Below are 17,698 nucleotides of genomic sequence, written 5' to 3'. Positions count from 1 at the left end.
CACTCAGATGCATTTCAACAGGCTGTAGCAATGGGCTGACAGGAAACTCAAGCAGTTCAACAAAGCCAAACACAAAATCCTACAGCTGAAATGGCATAACCCCATGCAACGGTACAGGCTGGGTACTCACTGGCTAGAAAGCAGCTTTGCAGAAAAGGGTGTTGGGTCCTGGTGGATGACAAGTTGAACATGGGTCAGCAGTGCACCAATGCACTACTGAAAGCTAACAGCATACTGCACTTCGTTAGCAAGAGCACTGCCAGCAGGTTAAAGGAGATGCCCATTCTCTTCTATTAGGTACTGATGAGGCCACATCTGTAATACCAAACTGAGTTTTGTGCCACCCCTGTGCACGGAATGTTATTGATGAACTGCAGAGAGTCCAGTAGAAGGCCACAAAGGATACTGGACTTTACCACATACCAAGACAGGCCAAGGTAAAAGAATCTGTTCAAACTGAAGAAGGGTTAAGAGGGAGCAGGGGGGATCTAAACTCCTGTCTTTCAGTACCTGAAGATGGATTATAAAAAAGACAAGTCAGACTGTTCTCTGAGTTGCACAGTAGAAGGATGAGCAGCAAAAGTAACAAGCTGCAGCAAGAGAAATTCTGACTGCATGCAAAGGAAAAAAAAAATCTTCACCATGAGGGTAGTTAAGTGCTGAAACAGATTCCCCAGAGAGGCTGTGGAAAGCCCATCCTTGAGGATATTCAAAACTTGACTAACAAGATCCTGAGCAACCTCATTTAAGTTTGAAGCTAGCACCTCTCTGAGCAGGTTAGACAAAATGACTCTTCCAACTTAAATTATTTTGCATAGCTATACTTGGGGAAAAAAAAAATCTTATCTCACCTTACCTTACTGACTTTCATACACAATTCTGAATCATGTAAATTTATCTTCCTTTCCCAGGTGTCTTTCAGACCATTTTGTAGTGTTGCTCATCTCATTTCCTTACAACAGTAGCAATATTTTAACAGTCTATTCCAAGATGCCTTTACCTCAATCAATCTTTTTGGTGGTGTTTTTGTTGTTGCTTTGGTTTTGTCTTTTAGAGTTTCATGGAAGTGTTAATATAAATTGAGTTCTCAGCACATTTTAAATTGTTTTCTGGTCCCACATTAATCATGTTTTTAGTTCTTGTCCTTTAGCAGTCCAATTAAGTCAAACACTTACAAATTAAAACAAGAAACTAGGCAACAAAAGGGATGGAAACAGACCTATTAATGTGGGATATGAAACTGGAAATTACAGGAATAACTGAAATAAGGATACATTTCAGACCTTTCAGAAGGAGAAATACATTACAGTTCTATTCTAAATTTGCAACATGATAAATTCATGGAAAGAGAAAACAAGAGAACAATAGTACTGGTTTCAAAAATGAGAGCAAGAAAAGAACTGCAGTGGTATTTGGGGTCTTCTGGGGTCATAGAATAATAAAATAATTCAGGTTGGAAGGGATGTCAGAAGATCGTTTATTTCAACCTCCTGCTCAAAGCAGGGTCAACAATGAGATCAGACCATGTTGCTAAGGGTTTTATCCAGTCAGGCTGTGAAAACCTCTGAGGATGGAGAACGCACAGCCTCTGTGTTTTCATGGTGGAAAAGTTCCTCCTTACAACCAGCTGGAACTCTGTAGTTTCAATTTATGACTGCTCTCACTTGTCCTCCCACTATGTACCACCGTGAAAAGCCTGGCTCTGTCTTTTGAGCAATCTTATTACAAGTATTGGAAGGCTGCTCTGAGGCGCTCCTTCTTCCCCAGGCTGAAGGCAGTTCCCTCAGCCTCTCCAGAGAGGGCACATGCTCCAGCCATCCAATCACCTTGGTGACTCTCTGGTAACTTGTTCCAGTTTACTGACATCTTTCCTGTAACAAAGAGGACAAAACTGGACACAGTAGTCTAGATGTGGTCAGCAAGTGCTGACTAAATGGGTAGAATCATTTCTCTAAACCTACTGGCTATGCTCCTGTTAATATAGCCCAGGATATCTTCTTTATTGTTAGGGCACACTGCTGGCTCATGTTCAGCTTGCTGTCTGTATACCAGTACCCCTAGGTCCTTTTTCAGCAAATCTGCTCCCTAGGTGAATCAATCTCCAACTCATATTGTTGCAAGCGATTCTTTCTTTCCAGATGCAGGACTTTGCATTTGTCCTTGCTGAATTTCATAAAGTTCCTCTTTGCCAATTCCTTCCATCTGTCACCCTCTGGGTGACAGTCCTGCCATTAAGATTATCGACTTTTCCTTCCAGCTTGGTACTGCCTGAAAACTCAACAAGAGTGGAATCTGTCATCTCCTCCAGGTCATTAATAAAGATGTTAAACAGGACCCAGGACAGACCCCTTTGGTATTCCACTTCTTATTAGTCTGCAGGCAGAGTAGGACCCACTAACCTCTCTGAGCCTGATCATCCAACCAATTTTTTTACTCATCTAGTTGTCCATCCATCAAAACCATATTATCCTAAAATGGATACAAAAATATTGAGGGAGGCAGTGTTGAAAGTCTTGCTAAAGTCAACACAAATGACATGCACTCCTTTCCCCTCATCCAGAAATCCAGCCTTATTATCAAAGGCAACCAGGTTTGTCAGGCATGATTTACCCCTCACATGCTCAGAAATGTGTTCCGAGAGGACTCTGTCCATGCTTTTCCCAGGGATTTAAGAGAAGACAACTAGTCTGTAGTTTGCTAGACTGGGAACCGTCCTTTGGAGTTTGTTTGGGGTTTTTTTGTTTTGTTTTGGGGTTTGTTTTGTTTGTTTATTTTGGTTTGCGTTTTTTTAATTTGTTTTTTGTTTTTTGGATTTTTTTTAAGATGGTACATTGTTCATCCTTCTCCAGTCACTGGGGACCTCCCCCAAGTTCTACAACCTTTCAAAGATGATAGAGAGTAACCTTGCAGTGACACCAGCCAGCTCTCTCAGCACCCTCAGATGCAGTCTATCTAGTCCCATGGACTTGTACAGGTCAAATTTTCTCAAGTAATTCCTGACTCAACCATCACCTATTACTGGTAGTACTCCTCCTTGAACCCCATCTCTGTGCACAGAGGACTGGGAGAACTTGTTAACAAAGACTCAGGAAAGAAGGCATTCAGTACCTCTGCCTTTTCTGTGTTTGCTGACACTAAATCACATGCTGCATTTAGCAACGGTCGCACATTTTTCCTTCTTCAGCCTTTAACTACTGCCATAGCATGTCTTGTTGCCCTTGACATCCTCTGCAAGTCTCAACTCCAGTTGAGCTTTGGCTTTCCCAATATAACCTTACATGCCTGTGCAAGCTTTCTAAATTCCTCTTTTATAACCTTTCCCTGCTTCTACCTTCTCTATACTGCCTTTCTGCATTGAAGCTTGTTCATGACTTCTCTGTCTAGCCAAGCCAGCCTCTTGAAACATTAATGTGTTTTCCTGAGGACTGGGATGGACTGTTTTATGCTTGGAGGAGAATCTGGATAGAGATCTCTGGAGTGGTAGAGAGATGAATGCTGCCAGGAACCTTATCATTGTGAAACTTCCCAGAAATAAACTTAGGAAAAAATGTAAATTAAAGGAAGACAGGTCCACTTATTCCTTGCTACAGTATCTGACAGACTTAATCAAATAATCACAAAAAGATGATACTGAAACTAAGCTTGGAGTAATACTTATTAAGAATGCAAAACAATTAGATGTTTGAATCATGTTAGTTGACAAACAAATCTGTAATCCAAGTTTTCTTTTTCAAAGGGCTCACTTAAAGTAGCTGAATTAGTAGTAAACAGAACCCCTTACTCTTAATCAAGCCTTTTTCCTTAACTGGTAGGATCAAGGAGAACACCACCGGGTCTCCTGTGCCCTTCACCCTAGCTCCTGGGCTGTAGTTACCTTTTACCCATGCAAGGCCTCCCTCAGTAGTATCACTGGTGTCCATGTAGATGAGCAGCCAATGGGTAATAGTCTGAGGGTCAAAAAAACCTTGCCATTTCTGCAGCATCCTAGATCTGAGCCCCTAAAAACAAAACCACCTTAGGCAGCAAGTCTTATCTGAAGATGAGTTCCTCCATCCCCTGCAGAAGGGAGTCTTTCTCCTGGTGGCACTGTTTACAACCAGTTGATTAGGCCAACACTGCTCCCTGAGGAACTTGTTCCTCCTCACCTGTTCTAAGGCCCCAAATTTATTCTGTAAGTGCATATCCAAAGACAGGCCAAGAAACTTCTTCCTGCTGTCAGGAGTCACAAACTTTCAGTCTCCACTAAACATAGCCTCTGGCCATCCTTCTTTCCATGCAATGCATTGTTCAGGCTATTGCCCTTGCAGGTTCTCCATGAAGAGCTTTTCTAGCTCCCATTTACATGGAGGCTTCTGTCCTCAGCTTCTTTATCTGACAGTTCAGGAAGCTGACCAGAGCATGACTCCCACAGTTTAAGTGCCATTGACTCAAGAAGAGACACCATCCTTTCCCTGCAGCCCAAGACTTCGATGGACACATGCTTCCTCAAGAACTCTCTCTGGGTCAAGATCTCCAACACGTCGTGAGTGGTCGGCCCAGCCAGTGCCAGAGACTGTCCTGCTGGACATAACAGGTGCACACAGTCTCAAGCAGTACATGTGCACCTCCTGCTGGCCCCCTCCACAAGAAACATCTGTGTTAACGCCCAAATTCCTGTCTGTGCACTCTGGTCACTGGCATTCCCTAAGCATTAGTTAAACAGAAACATGGGGCACTCTTTCCCTGCCATCCCTGGCAAGCAACTTCAATGTTTTATGGCTCATACTACCAAGTCTAGGAGGAAAACATTTTTTTATTATTATTAAATACATTATCATGTCAGGATGGTGCAGTGTGGTGGTACAGACAAGGCAACAAGTGCATGGCAAATATTTTAGAAAAGGTGTTTGGAAAGACAGAAAAAGCCAAATCATTCAGCCATCTCTGTTCCCTTAGTGTCACCTCCCATGTATGTAAACCTTCATCCTACAAATTTTATGTTTAAGACAAGGGAGTAAGTATCATATAATACATTCCAAAACAGATTCAACAAAGACAAAGCATTTGAATCATGCTGCACAAAATGGTTAAATTACAGAACATGAAAATCAGTAGAAAAAGAGTAGACAGCCCCTTCAGCCAGTTTTGTTGGCCTACATCAAAGGGTCATTCAGAAAACGATGCTACCAGCCTGATGTGAGGTAACTAAGACAGCTCCTCATAGAACAATTTGAGGGGCACCAGTCTTGCTTTAGACTTGTTCTAGACCTCTCACCACAAAGACTCTGAATATGCTGATTACCTGAGTAGAGAGAGATCATCCAGATGAGGCAAGATCAGAATATCTTACAAAGACCACAGAAAACTCTACACAATAATTAGAACTGGTATAACAGAAATGGGATGAAATTTGACAGTAAAAAGCTCAAGGCCTTTCATGAAGAGCTAACAGGAATTCATATGATAAACTGGAAACTTCAAACCAATGGAACAGAAGAAAGAATTGGATAGATTATTCCAAATGCCCTCTCAATGCAGCTACTAAATGTGCCAATTAAATTTGTTTATATACAGGAACGGATATCCTTCTCTTACTTACACATAAGTTTTAACACAATTTTTAAGACTGAATTCTATACTTTTGTTTATAATACCATGTACAGTTTTGCTTACCTGTATTCAAAGAGATAAACTTATGTTGGAAGGGCTGCAAGAATAATTATAGGAATTGAGATAATATCTTATGCAAAGAAGCTGCAAGGCTTTTCCTTGTTTGGCCTAACAATAGGAAAGCTGAAAGGGGATTTGGCTGCATTCTATAAATATATCAGGGAGGGAGAAGTGCAATTTAAACTAAAAGTTTTGTCAGTACAATCACAGACAAATATAAACTTGATCATAACCACGTTTAGTGCTCAAATAGCCCCAAAGTGGGTAATGAAGATAAGAAAAGGTGGCAGGTATGACGTAAGGACACAATTTCAATATAAAAATTGTGTCTATGTGTACGTATGCTTTACTGATGCAGAATTTTTATGTATATAAATTTATATAAACACACACACACAGAGCTGTACAACATATTATCCAAAGGTACAAATCTAAACATAAGTTGTGGGAAAATATTTTCCAAGCTTGAATTTAGCACAAACAGCTCTTTGTTATTACTTTATGAACAGAGTAACTAAGCAGATTTTTGCTGGATTCACAAAGCCACATATCATAATAAGTATCTCAGATGCTTAGCTAAGAAACAAGAACTGGCAGGAAGAAAGAACAGTACCAACATCTTGTTCTTCATTATAAATTCCCAAAAATTTGGAAACACACAAGATCCAGAAATTGGATAACATACCTTCACCCCTCCCATTTCCTAACATGCTTAATACTTCTTGACGACATTCTGACCTCAGATTTGTACCTCTGTTTCTCCTCAACTTCAGCAGAACCTGTTTTCCACTATGAAAGGAAAGAGGACTACAGTTTTAAACCTTTAAGTTCTCATTTAAATAACAATAATATCTCATGATCCACACATAGTATTCACACAGAAAATCATTTGCTTATAAGCCTAATCTTGCTACATCATTGTCTAAAGGCATGATTTTAACTCTGAGGGAATAAACCAAATTTAAAACAAGCTTACCTGTTCACAGACATCACGGCACATTAAGTTGTCCTTTGCATGGTAACAACAAGACAAGCCTATGGAAAAGCAGGGGGAGGGAAAAAGATATTTAGAAGACTTGAAGCAAACTATCACTTCTGAACAGAAGCACCCACTTGATGGCCTATCAGGATGATTTTTCTGGTCCACAGATGACTGTGAGAAATTTTCCTTCCCAGAAGGTAAAAAAGAGCACGAGCAATTTTTGTTCTGAAGTTGATGCAGATCCATTCATCGAGTCTCACAGAACTACCCCCGAAGACTCACTACCACCAAAAGGAGGTCTCACTCCCCTTCCCTCTGCTTCTAGCCACATTTCCGCTGCTTAACTTGCATTAGCTTGGCACCTGCCAAATTCCTTCATGAGGCAATTCAATTTATTAACCCAGGGGAAATAAAAAAAAGGAATAATAAAAAGTGAACACAAAACCCAGCAAAAGACTCCATAGAGACTATACGCTTTTGAATCATCTCACAGAATCTGAAAAGTGCAAGAACCAGTTCGGAACAGGCGGAAAAAGGAAATCAGAGCAGGAACCTCTTTTCACACAGAGGTGAACACAGCTGCTCACTGAACTCTGGCTTCTTAAAAACTTGGAACAAAACTGTAAATTGTTTCACGAGTGATGGACGATTAAGAGTGGTTTTGCCTGACTAGATGGAAGTCATAGACCAAACACAGGTCTGAACACATGAATAGGAAAACAAATGAGAACTGAAGCACTGAGAAGTCATGAAACACCAAGGTTTAAAGCAGCATTTTTAACATTATACTTTGTTGTGCTTTGTTCCCCCTACTATCCAAATATTTCCTTCATTCAGGGTTAAGCTTGGCCAATATAAAATGAATTGCACAACTCCTTGATATCCATTTTCATCGTCACTGCCCTGTGTTTGGAACAGTGTATTAGAAAACAGACAGACAGAGGTTTCCTTCAAAGCTTTTACTTCCATGTACATCTTCACACAGAGGATCATTTAATGATTACAGATTTCTGCTCAACTGTATCTGAACTACATATCACACAGATACAACATAAAAGCAATACTGTACAATGATACCACACACAGTGTGGTATCAACTGTGTGGAACACACAGTTGTATTCCACAATACCTAATTACTAGATAGATTTTGACCGAACCAGTAAGAGGTATCTTTGGGCATTAATTCCTTGATAATTTCACAGCTTACAAGTGTCTTCATCTGAAAGCTGTTACAAGAAGATAGCCAATTTAAAAAATGAAAGAATCCACCACCACCAAAACCAAAATTCTCCAATATTGAAATAACATTAAAAAAGAAAAAAAAAAATTCAGCCTGAAAATGTTGGGGGGGGGGGAATCACTGAAAAGGTTGTCTGAAACAGTCACAATTTAAAACGGCTACTACAGGATTGAGCTATATTTTAATGCAGAAATCTATCAGTTCTGAAGAGGAAAGAAGAGAAACCAAAGCAGGACTTATAAGTGGTGAATGTTTTCATTAATAATTAGAAACAACACAGCAAAATGCCTGTAATAAATGAGGACAGCACCAAAATCCTGTTTACAACACAATGAAATGAAAGAATAAAATTATAAAATTAACTTTAATGTTTTTGCCAATTTTCTACCATCGCAGAAAAGGACTGAGATATGACACAGATGGCTTAAAAATCTTTCTGACTTGAGAGCTACACATGGGATCTTGCAGGTTTTCCTGCACTATGTTCAGTAAGCCGATCTGTGCCAAGAATCAACTTCATCATTAGCAGGCTCCACCATGTTCAAACTCCAGTTACTATTTCACTTAACTGAAAAGCTTTGCTTTAGACTTTCTTAGTCCTGTTATAAAGCCATGGTATTAGAAGTATATAACAACAATAAAAAACATTAACTTTGAAGAACAGACAGTTTTTCTTAAGGCAAGAGTTGCACTTACTTTCAGAAATGTTTCTAAATCTCAGTGCCTATGCAATCAGACTGCAAGCACATTAACACAGTGCTGGAGAAAACATTCAGGTTCACAATGAAAAGATATCCAGCAAATTAAGTGTCATAAGTAAAAAAAATCCAACCAAACATAATTAAACGTAGGCTTTACTTACAAACAGAAATACTGGCTACTCAATCATGTTTTTGTTGTTTTGTTTCACCATAAGTCCCAGAAATTTTTCATTATATAAATTTTTATTGAGAATAATTGCTACATTTAAGAGACCCAAGAATTCAGAGCTCCCAACCTATAAAGAGAATTTACATTGGCTTAGGTGACAATGCATATGTTTAACTGCATACGTCGCTATTATTTGAGTTCATGAATATCTTAGGCAACATTTTATTAAACGCTCCTTCACATAGATTATTTAATACTCTGTGGCTTTTTATCCATTAGTTTTCAGTGGCCCTCAACCCTCCATGATGAACTAACACACATCCAGGATAGTTCTCCTTCCCAATCACTTCCACTGCTGAGATTCAAGTCTTATCAATTATACCAAAGAGTGTAACAATGAAGTAAAAATATACTAAACTTTATGGTCGTTTAATTCCTTCTATACAAAACTGTAATCAATTGATGATAACTTGAATTAGCAACAAATTAAACTGGCCCAGAGTGATCTTTAGTGCTTAAGTCAGAACTGGAAGTTAATTAACAATATATCCATTCCAAACACAATTCCTCAGTTCTCTTTCCAGTTAACCTCTTCTGAGATGCCTTATGACATCTCTTTCAGTCAGTCCCTTACTTTCTCATTCCCACTTTCTCTAGTTTTACTAAAAAATATCTAGGTTTCATTTCAAAATTTTATTCATGTCCAACTATGAAATATCTACACTTCCTTCTTTGATAAAATCCACTATCTCAGCAATATGAATAGGTTTATCAAGAGAAAGTTGGGCTAGAGTATGTCATATTTCATTCCACTAGCTTTTTACTGCCTTCTTCCTAAAACTGTGCCTCACTAGAATTCAGAACTACAGAACAACAATGAAATGCCCATAAACGCCTCAGTGATTGCAGTGTTCTGCTTTAAAGTATTACATACTTTGTATTTTCGATTCCTGTGACAGCATTACCAATGTGATCTATTTATTAAAAGCTATTTGTCAATATCTGTGCTTGTGCTGCCTTCTGTTTTCATTACTCTTTTTTGGTCCCGTGAAGAAGTTACCTGTTATCATAACTTTATGATACTAGCAGGAAACTATTTTACTGCTATCCTTGCCTTCACTTTTAAAAAAAATTCAATACCTTGTTCAATACCATTCTTCTTACTGAAAATGTTAGCAAAACCACAAGGACTACAAGCCCTGGAATACAAGGGCTGTTCTGACATTTCATATGGCAATCCAGAAGTCCAGAAGTTTTACCCACCCGGAGCAAGACACCAGGTCTCCTCCATTTCAAACCACAATCTTGGGAATTTACTTATTGCTAGCATGACAGCCGAAGACACAAATCCCGTCCCCGAGTCGTGTAATCCGGTGGGGTAAAAAAAGGGGTCTATCCCCATCACACTGCCAAGAGGGATGTGGGAAAGACGGCCGTACCCCTGCATCGCACTCCTCGCTACCTCAGCTATTTAAGCCCCCCCTCTCCGGTTGCCGGCCTTCGCACCAGGGTTTCAGGCGGGTGCTTTCCACGGGGAGGCGGGGACGGACACCGAGACAGCAGCAGCGGGAAGAGGACCGACACCAGGAAGGCGACGCTGCCCCTTCCTGGCAGCGCCCCGCGGGCACCCGGGGAGCCGCCCCCGACCCTCACCTGCTGCGGCCCCGCGCCGACCGGCCTCCCGCTCCCGCGGGGCAGGTGCGGGCGGCAGCGGGTGCCGGGGTGCCGTCCGCCGCCTCCCCCGGCTCCAGGCAGCCCGCCCCCAGCTGTGGCGAGACAGGAGCGACCCTCGGCGCCGGGCCGCGCCCCATCCCCGCGGGCGACGCCACCGCCCCAAGGCTTCGGCACCCCGCGGACGGCCTCGCCCCTGCGCCATGTTGTTGAAGAGGGACCCGCGGAGCCGCCTCCCCCCTTCCGCGGCTCGCTACTCACCGGCCGCCCCAGGGAAGAGCAGCGGGGCCACCGCCAGGCAGAGCAGGGCCCAGGGCCACCGAGCGGCCGTCACCGCCATGGCCCGGTCGCGAACCCGCAGCGCGCTGACGCGCCAAGCGCCCGCCGCGCGGCCCCGCCTCGCGACCCCCGCCCGCCAGACGGACGGGCTCTGACGCGGGCAGCGCCCCCTCCCCCCGCGCCCAGCTCCCGGCCCCGCTCTGCCTCCCGCCGCCCCCATTGGCTGCGGCTCCCCCGCCAGGCCCCGCCCCCTCCGCCTGGCCGCCGCGGACATTCCAGCCGGCGAGAGCCCTCGCCGCGAGGAGCTGCGTCCCGCGCCGCCGGCTGCCCCGCCCCGCCCCGCCCCTCCCGGCGGGGAGAGGCGGTGGACAGAGAAGGGCCCTGTCCGCAGTGGGGCGGCGTCCGCCGGTGGCCCTGCGCTGGCCGCGGCCACGCTTGCTCCTCTTCGGCCCGGCACGGGCTGGGCTGGGCTGTTCGCAGGCACCGGTTCTGTGGTGCCTGCACCGGCCTTCGCCGCTGCCCGCACAGGTACCCCGCAGCCTTCCTTTGCCCCCCCCGGCCCGTGGGGCAGCAAGGGCGTGCCCGGAGGGAGGGTTCGGGCGGGTATGGCTTAAAAGAGGGCTAAGGAGAGACGAAACAGTATTTAGGAGAAAGTTTTTGTGAAGGAGGCGGAGACCTCCATTGAATTAGTTTATTTCTATTTATACGATATTTGCATTGTTAATATATTTCTACACGTTGCTTTTAGAGTATGGGTTGTAAGCCTACTGTATAACACTTTCCTGCTTGAAATTACTTTGTCTATCCAGTGACTGTGGGAGAAATGAACTGAATGGCACAAAGCATAGGTTACCGAAGGGGAATGACACCTGAGGCTGGGAGGACATCCCCCTGAGTACAGAGGTGAGGAGGCCATCATGGCTGCAACTTGTTGATTCGTCATCAGCTCTTGCCACTTGCTTGGGGTCAAGCTACCAGAAGCGCTCAGGGAGGCATTGCCACGGTTTGAGCCCAGTGTGCAGCTGGGGATGGCTCGTGTCCAGGTTGAAGGTGACACAGGCAGGGAAGCTGTCTTAGCTTCCCAGCGACGGTGTACCTTCTCCGTGCCTGTGCAGCAGTTGTGCAGTTCCTCACGGTGTTCGCTCACGGTGTTGCCTATGATGGGTTTCAGTTTGGGAAGGGAACCTGGAACGCTCTGCCGGGCTGCTACCACTTTTGCTCTTCTTTCACCTTTTGTTCAGGTTGTGTGATGTTTGTTGGTTTTCTGTGTCTAACACTGCAGCCTGAGTCGGTGGCAACACGTTCCTATCCCTGGCAGCAGGAAGGCAATCTAACCTGTGGAGATTCAGTCTACAGCGTAGACAATTAGAAAAAGAGTCAGTAACCAAAGAAACCTCTCTACAGTAGGACCACCACTGCACTCGCTTTTCCCTGTAGAGATTGAATTATCCCTTTTTCTTTTTCTAGAATTCAAGAGAAATTAAATGTAAGCTATCCACTGAAGTCAAAGCAAACTTAAGTTACTGCTCATTTCATAGCTAGTAACTGTTTTGCCTCGAAGTCTGGCCATTCCAAGGTGAATGGATCAGCTTTTGACAGCTCCAGGCTTCTTGGATGAGCACCTCAGCATCCCGTTACTGGATTTTCTGGCAATAGTAAAACAGGAAAATTTTTAAGAACTCAGAAAATTCAGTGTCCCGTAGACTGCTTATATCCTTTTTCCAATCTGTCATCCAAATGAACTCCTTCTCCAAAGACAGTCTGACAAGCTACCAAGCTACTCCATGGCCTTCTACAGGCTGGAGAATCCGCAGGAACCCAGTGCTCTTTAATTCCATTATCAAATTCATAAATGGTCCAGAAAAAAACCCAAGGCAATACAGGAGAACACTCCAATGAGATGAAAAACTTTTGTGTCTTTTCTATCTGCCTATACACCAGTATAGTGACTGAATTGTACTACTTCTTTATGGAGCAAAGCCATAAGAAATAACAGTACATTTAGTTGTATTTTAATTTGAAGTCTAATAAATTAAAGTTCTTGCTGTAATTGTGAATTCAAGAAACTGAAAATTGGCAAATGTAATCTGATTATAAAAAAAACTTTTCACACCAGGACAGAAATGATGCTTATATGTGAGTGGGCTTACATGTCAGTTAAATAGCTGGGCTTTTCCCCCCAAACCCAAGGTTAACATTTGTTAATTTTCTGCCTACTCTTGGGACTTAAAATTCATCATGGGCCCACGAGGTGGCAGCAGATCCAAAAGCAAAATTAGCCAGATGGCCAAATTTGTGGGCTGGTTTAGTTTCTCTGAAAATACAAGGGGCCTGAACTGATTAGATGCATTTTCCTGCACTTATGCCAAATGGTTTAATTTGGCTCCATTTTGGATGAGGGTGAACTGCTGTGCAGTCTGCTTCTGCTGAATGCCATTTATGTGCGAAGTCATTATCAACAATAATTTACCCAACAAGCAAACGGGCAGAGAAAAGATGCTAGTGTGTCTGGTAATTTAAAGGCTCTGCATTGTCACTCCAAGTCACTGCTTCAGTTCCAGAAGAAATAACTGAGACCACTGAAAATATTTCCTTCACTTTAAAGAAGCAAACTGAACTTTGAAATAAGGTAAGCTTTTAAAATTTGGCTTTCAGTAAAGACAGTATAAATTTTAACCTAATTGTTCTAGAAAGCAAAGACTTTTGTTCCTTGGGAGTTTGGATGTTGAATCTGCAGACTACTGTTTTTCAGTTAAACCATGCATATCAGTCTTTTTAAAAGAGAAGCTATTTGAAAATGATTCCTACCCAATGTTTAACAATGAGAAGTGGAATTTTGGGCCTTGAAATAATTAAATGCTTCAGTGTAGAGCAGTTTGCTACAAATACACTGACAGCATACTTTTTAAGTCTGGTGATAAGACAGAAACCCTTCTACAAATGTATCTTGTTTTTTGCTGCTCCCGTCAACTGCTAAGGGAAAAGGAACACTTTATTCTATATGCTGTATTTCTTGTTGCTTAGAATATAATAAACTCTGCTCATTCAGCTACCTTTTTTGTATTAGCTTGAATAGTTAGTTCATTATATTTTGTGCTGAGCAGCATTTGATCCTGCTTCCCTATCCTAAAAACTGCCAAAACGTTAAAAGGTTTGAACATTACTCCGTATTTTATGTTGAAGTCTCCCTCAGCAATAGGTGAAGATTTTGATGTAGTCATGGTCTGAATTACTGGTCCAAACATACATTTTGCTGAAAGGGATCTGACCTGATCAGGATCCCCTCAGAAAGTAAAATGATGCCACATTTTTCTTAAATCCAGAGAACCATATTGTCAATGTGGCATATCTCTATACATTTCAGCAGAGTACTCTCTGGACTGAAAATATACTGTCCTGTATTTGAATGTAACATACTGTTATATCTGTTTTGAGATGTATATAAATTCTGTGCACCACAAAATTGGCTTCCAAACCTTTTAAGAACTTCAAGAACCAATATACAGAGCTACCCCTCAACACAGTACTTTATCAGACAAAAGGTTGTTTTCAACTCGTATACCTTCTGTTTCTATTTTTATCTCATTGCTACTGTCTTCCAGTATTTTCCTTCTTGGTAATTTCTAACCCCATTGTATTTTAGCTATGAATATTTAAAAAAAAAAAAAAAGCTCTGCTGTAATTCTTAGGATATCATACCTTACAATTGGAAAGTCTACAACATTTGGAGACTTACCCTAATTAGCATTAATTTGTCTAATCTGTGTATCAACAACTAGGTACCTGTATGATAAGCCGGTGCCAGATTTTTAGTGCATGTTGAATAGCTTTCCTCTGCTGAGGCTTGTTCTGTTTCATCTCTCCGTTGGAACTAGGTAGGGCTTTACAGCTACCTCAGACGCATTTGTGTGTGAACTGGTAGGAATTGTGGGACCAGTTGTGGGACTGTCCTTAACAAGCTGCTAGCTAGTAAGTGAGGCTGTTGCCTGTTTCTTCACGCTAAGGACGGATTGCCACAACAAAGCCTCTTTCAAAGCGATTTTGTTCTTGAACAGGCAAGCCTTTTTGTTCAGGCAAAACTTGGCTTACTTTATTTTTTCTCCATTAGAGAAAGCAGCATTTTACAGCTGACTTTCCAAGTGATGAAAAAGATTTATTTATTTTCAAATTACTTCACTTTTTTTTAAAACCAGAAAACTAGAAATGCGGGGGTTTTTTATGACAATTATAATAAAAGGTAAAACACAAATACAAAAGCAAAGTTTGGTGGCTGCTGTTAGACACATCAGAAGCAGTGTGCAGTTACACTGATAAAGTTGTATATAAACCAACACAGATGTGAAATTAAAGCCAATAAATATGTACATTAATGGTAAATACAATGCAATTAATTTTAAGCAAGTTGAACATGTGGTGCATATTAGAGTTCATAAAATCTTGCTATAGGCAAATAATTAATGTTGCATACATTGAGTCTGGAAGGATAGCCAACAGAAAAGTGATTAAATAAATGTGGAGTATATAATTAATTACAGTTTGCTATGAAGGTAATAAAGAAGTAAATAAGATTCTGTCATCATCAGTGAGCATAAGTTAAGAAACTATTCTATAGTTTTGGAAAGGAATTTGAAAAAGATCTCGCGTTTGCTGAAAGAGGCAGTTTTGATGTTCATAAAAGGTACCATAAAAAAAATCTGGCTCTGCTGTACATTGCTCTGTTGAGAAAAGTTACACAAATGACCTGAAACTAAAGTCACCTGTCAGTCTAAATTTTAAACCCCTGAAATCACTTATGGGATTAGAGACACGTCTGCTTCTCTTCAAATGAGAATGTTGAGTGAAGTAAAATACTTCTTGGCAACAGAGCTTATGAAATGGATAATTTAAAAACAGGTTGTGAACTGATGGAAGCATCAAGGCCATTCATTCTCTTTGACATAGATAAACTGCATCAGTAAAGCGTAACTACCACGTCCTTCCATGTTAAAGAAGGTGATCCTAAAAATAATGTCACCAAGATACATTTACATTTATGCTAGTGGTCAGATGCTTTTTACTCTCCATACTGTGTTGTATGCTCTATAATCTTTGTACTGTATAGTCTCTATAATGGAGTTATGTATTAATGTAACTGTATCAATTTGCTGCCTTCAAGACTACTATATGTAGGCCAGGGTTGCTAGCAAGTGTGTGGAGTACCTTCATGTAAAATGCTCTCTAGTGGGATGGAAGATCATTTCAATTTGATTTCTGGAATAACGTTAAGGGATTGATAGAAAAAAAAAGGTGGTTTTCAGTTTGAGAAATTGGAAGTGAGGGGAAACTATACTGGAAGGTTCTGGAGTTTGGGGAGTAGAAAATCGATCCCTTCAAGATGTGGAAAAAGAGTATTTCAAACGGAATTGTGTTCAGGCCAGTCGAATCCTTTAACCATACTAATGATCTAAATCCAAATCTAAACTCACATGTCTAAATACAAAGTCTGCTACACCTGTACCATAGTAGAGATGGGCTGTACTCGTGCCAGTTGAAATCCTATCTTCTTTCTGGCCTTGGCTCACCATCCAAGAGGACATGTAACAGCATTTAGCAAGTGATGACACATCTATGTCTTGGAATACAGATAAAAATGGATATTCATTTTGCTGTTCAACTCAGGCTTCAGTATCAGCAGTGCATCTGCCAGCGTATCGGAAGCATGGCTTGGAGATAGAAAAGGATATGTTGAAGAACACCGAGAATGCCATATGGAAATTCTTCTGTGGATTATCCCACTGAATCATCGAGTCGTGTATAGGATTAGTTACTTCTCCATATGGTGTTTAAGGACCAAATTGCTGCTAGAATATTTTCCAAAGGTTATTTTTATGTTTTGCGATACTATGGAATTGTATTAAAAATTACATCATAACCTGCACCTACAGTGAGGTATTTTAAAGCACCCAAAGAGCTTTATACATTGTCCTCCATGTTTTAGCAATTATAATACTCTCTCAATTAGTAATCTTTGAAGAACTGTGTGTAATTCATTCACTGCTATACATACATTTCTGTATGAACACAGTCTGCAAGCTTTGCAAAAATCGGTGTGGGTGGTATGAAATCATTCATGCTGCTAATTGACAATTAGGCAGTTGCTTCTAGTTTCAAACAGAAAAAAAATCAATCGAGACTGGCAGATAAAATAGAAAAGAAAGGGGAAGGCATAAAATTCCATTTTTTGCAACCAGTTTGTGTCATGTTATTTAAATCAGTTTTAGTTAAACTAGCTAAAACTAATCGGTTTTAGCTAAAATAAAATTATTTTATTCTTGCTACTCCATACATTAGCTAGCACGTTCTGTCAAGATGACATTATAATTACGTGAATTACAGATCAATGCCTATTCCCATTTGTACCTACACTTGAGTGACATGAGTGAATTAGGGTAGAACTTTGCTAGTACACATTAATCCTGAATACACCTCAAAATACCTTAATAAAAATGTCAAAAGGTACTTTTTTAATTCTAACTTCTGTAACTTTTTGTAATAAAAATATATATGCATAATTTACATACTAAGTTTAACAGTGAAGGAAGTTATTAGAGAACTCTGATGTCTTTGCTAGGAAAGGAAAAGCCACACACGTCCGAGAACAACGGAGAGAGAGAGTCACAGTTTTTGAAGAGAACAAGGAGTAGTGCAGCGGGACGAGGCAGTGGGGCTAGCGAGAGCGAGTGCTGCCCGCAGGCTCCTTGCTTGCAGTGAGCTGGCTGAGTTTATCCCACAGCCAAGGGCCACGTGCAGCACAGCACAGCCTGCACCTGGCTCAGGCACGCTCCGTCCTCCATGTGCAGTAGTCCTCACCATCACTACACAGGGACACGAGGATCAAACAAAACTTCTTCTGTTAGGCAGCTTTAAATAATATACGCTATAGCAAAATAACTTGTTAATTTTGAAGTCTTATATAGTAGATCAGAATTCCGATCCTAAAGAATAATTTTAAAGCTCCCCCACCATC

At 41.4% G+C, this 17,698-nt stretch overlaps 1 protein-coding gene and 1 long non-coding RNA gene across 5 annotated transcripts in view; one reads left to right on the top strand and one right to left on the bottom strand.

Moving 5' to 3' along the window:
* RECK (reversion inducing cysteine rich protein with kazal motifs) overlaps positions 1 to 10,852 on the bottom strand; it is a 69,584-nt gene extending 58,732 nt beyond the window's left edge. The window contains exons 1-2 of one of the 2 annotated variants that reach the window (XM_075493632.1): positions 10,675 to 10,852; positions 6,626 to 6,684 (exon numbers count right to left, since the gene is read on the bottom strand). In XM_075493632.1, the coding sequence (XP_075349747.1) occupies positions 6,626 to 6,684; positions 10,675 to 10,753 (138 nt within the window). In that variant the 5' untranslated portion in view covers positions 10,754 to 10,852. The remainder of the gene's footprint in view (positions 1 to 6,625; positions 6,685 to 10,674) is intronic. The other variant, XM_075493631.1, reaches the window with a different exon arrangement.
* Positions 10,853 to 11,016: 164 nt separating this feature from the next.
* On the top strand, positions 11,017 to 17,261 carry LOC142405717 (uncharacterized). Of its 3 annotated transcripts, XR_012774288.1 has the most exons (4): positions 11,017 to 11,220; positions 11,502 to 11,595; positions 13,215 to 13,321; positions 16,351 to 17,261. It is a non-coding gene; the product is annotated as an uncharacterized LOC142405717 (long non-coding RNA). The 3 variants fall into 3 exon arrangements; XR_012774287.1 differs by having other exon boundaries at positions 11,502 to 13,321; XR_012774289.1 differs by having other exon boundaries at positions 11,502 to 13,321; positions 16,316 to 17,261.
* Positions 17,262 to 17,698: the final 437 nt, after the last annotated feature.

This window comes from Mycteria americana, chromosome 2 (genome assembly GCF_035582795.1).
Source record: "Mycteria americana isolate JAX WOST 10 ecotype Jacksonville Zoo and Gardens chromosome 2, USCA_MyAme_1.0, whole genome shotgun sequence".
Lineage (NCBI taxonomy): Eukaryota > Metazoa > Chordata > Aves > Ciconiiformes > Ciconiidae > Mycteria > Mycteria americana.
The sequence above is the reverse complement of the archived record's forward strand: the minus strand, read 5'-3'. Positions and strand labels throughout refer to the sequence as shown.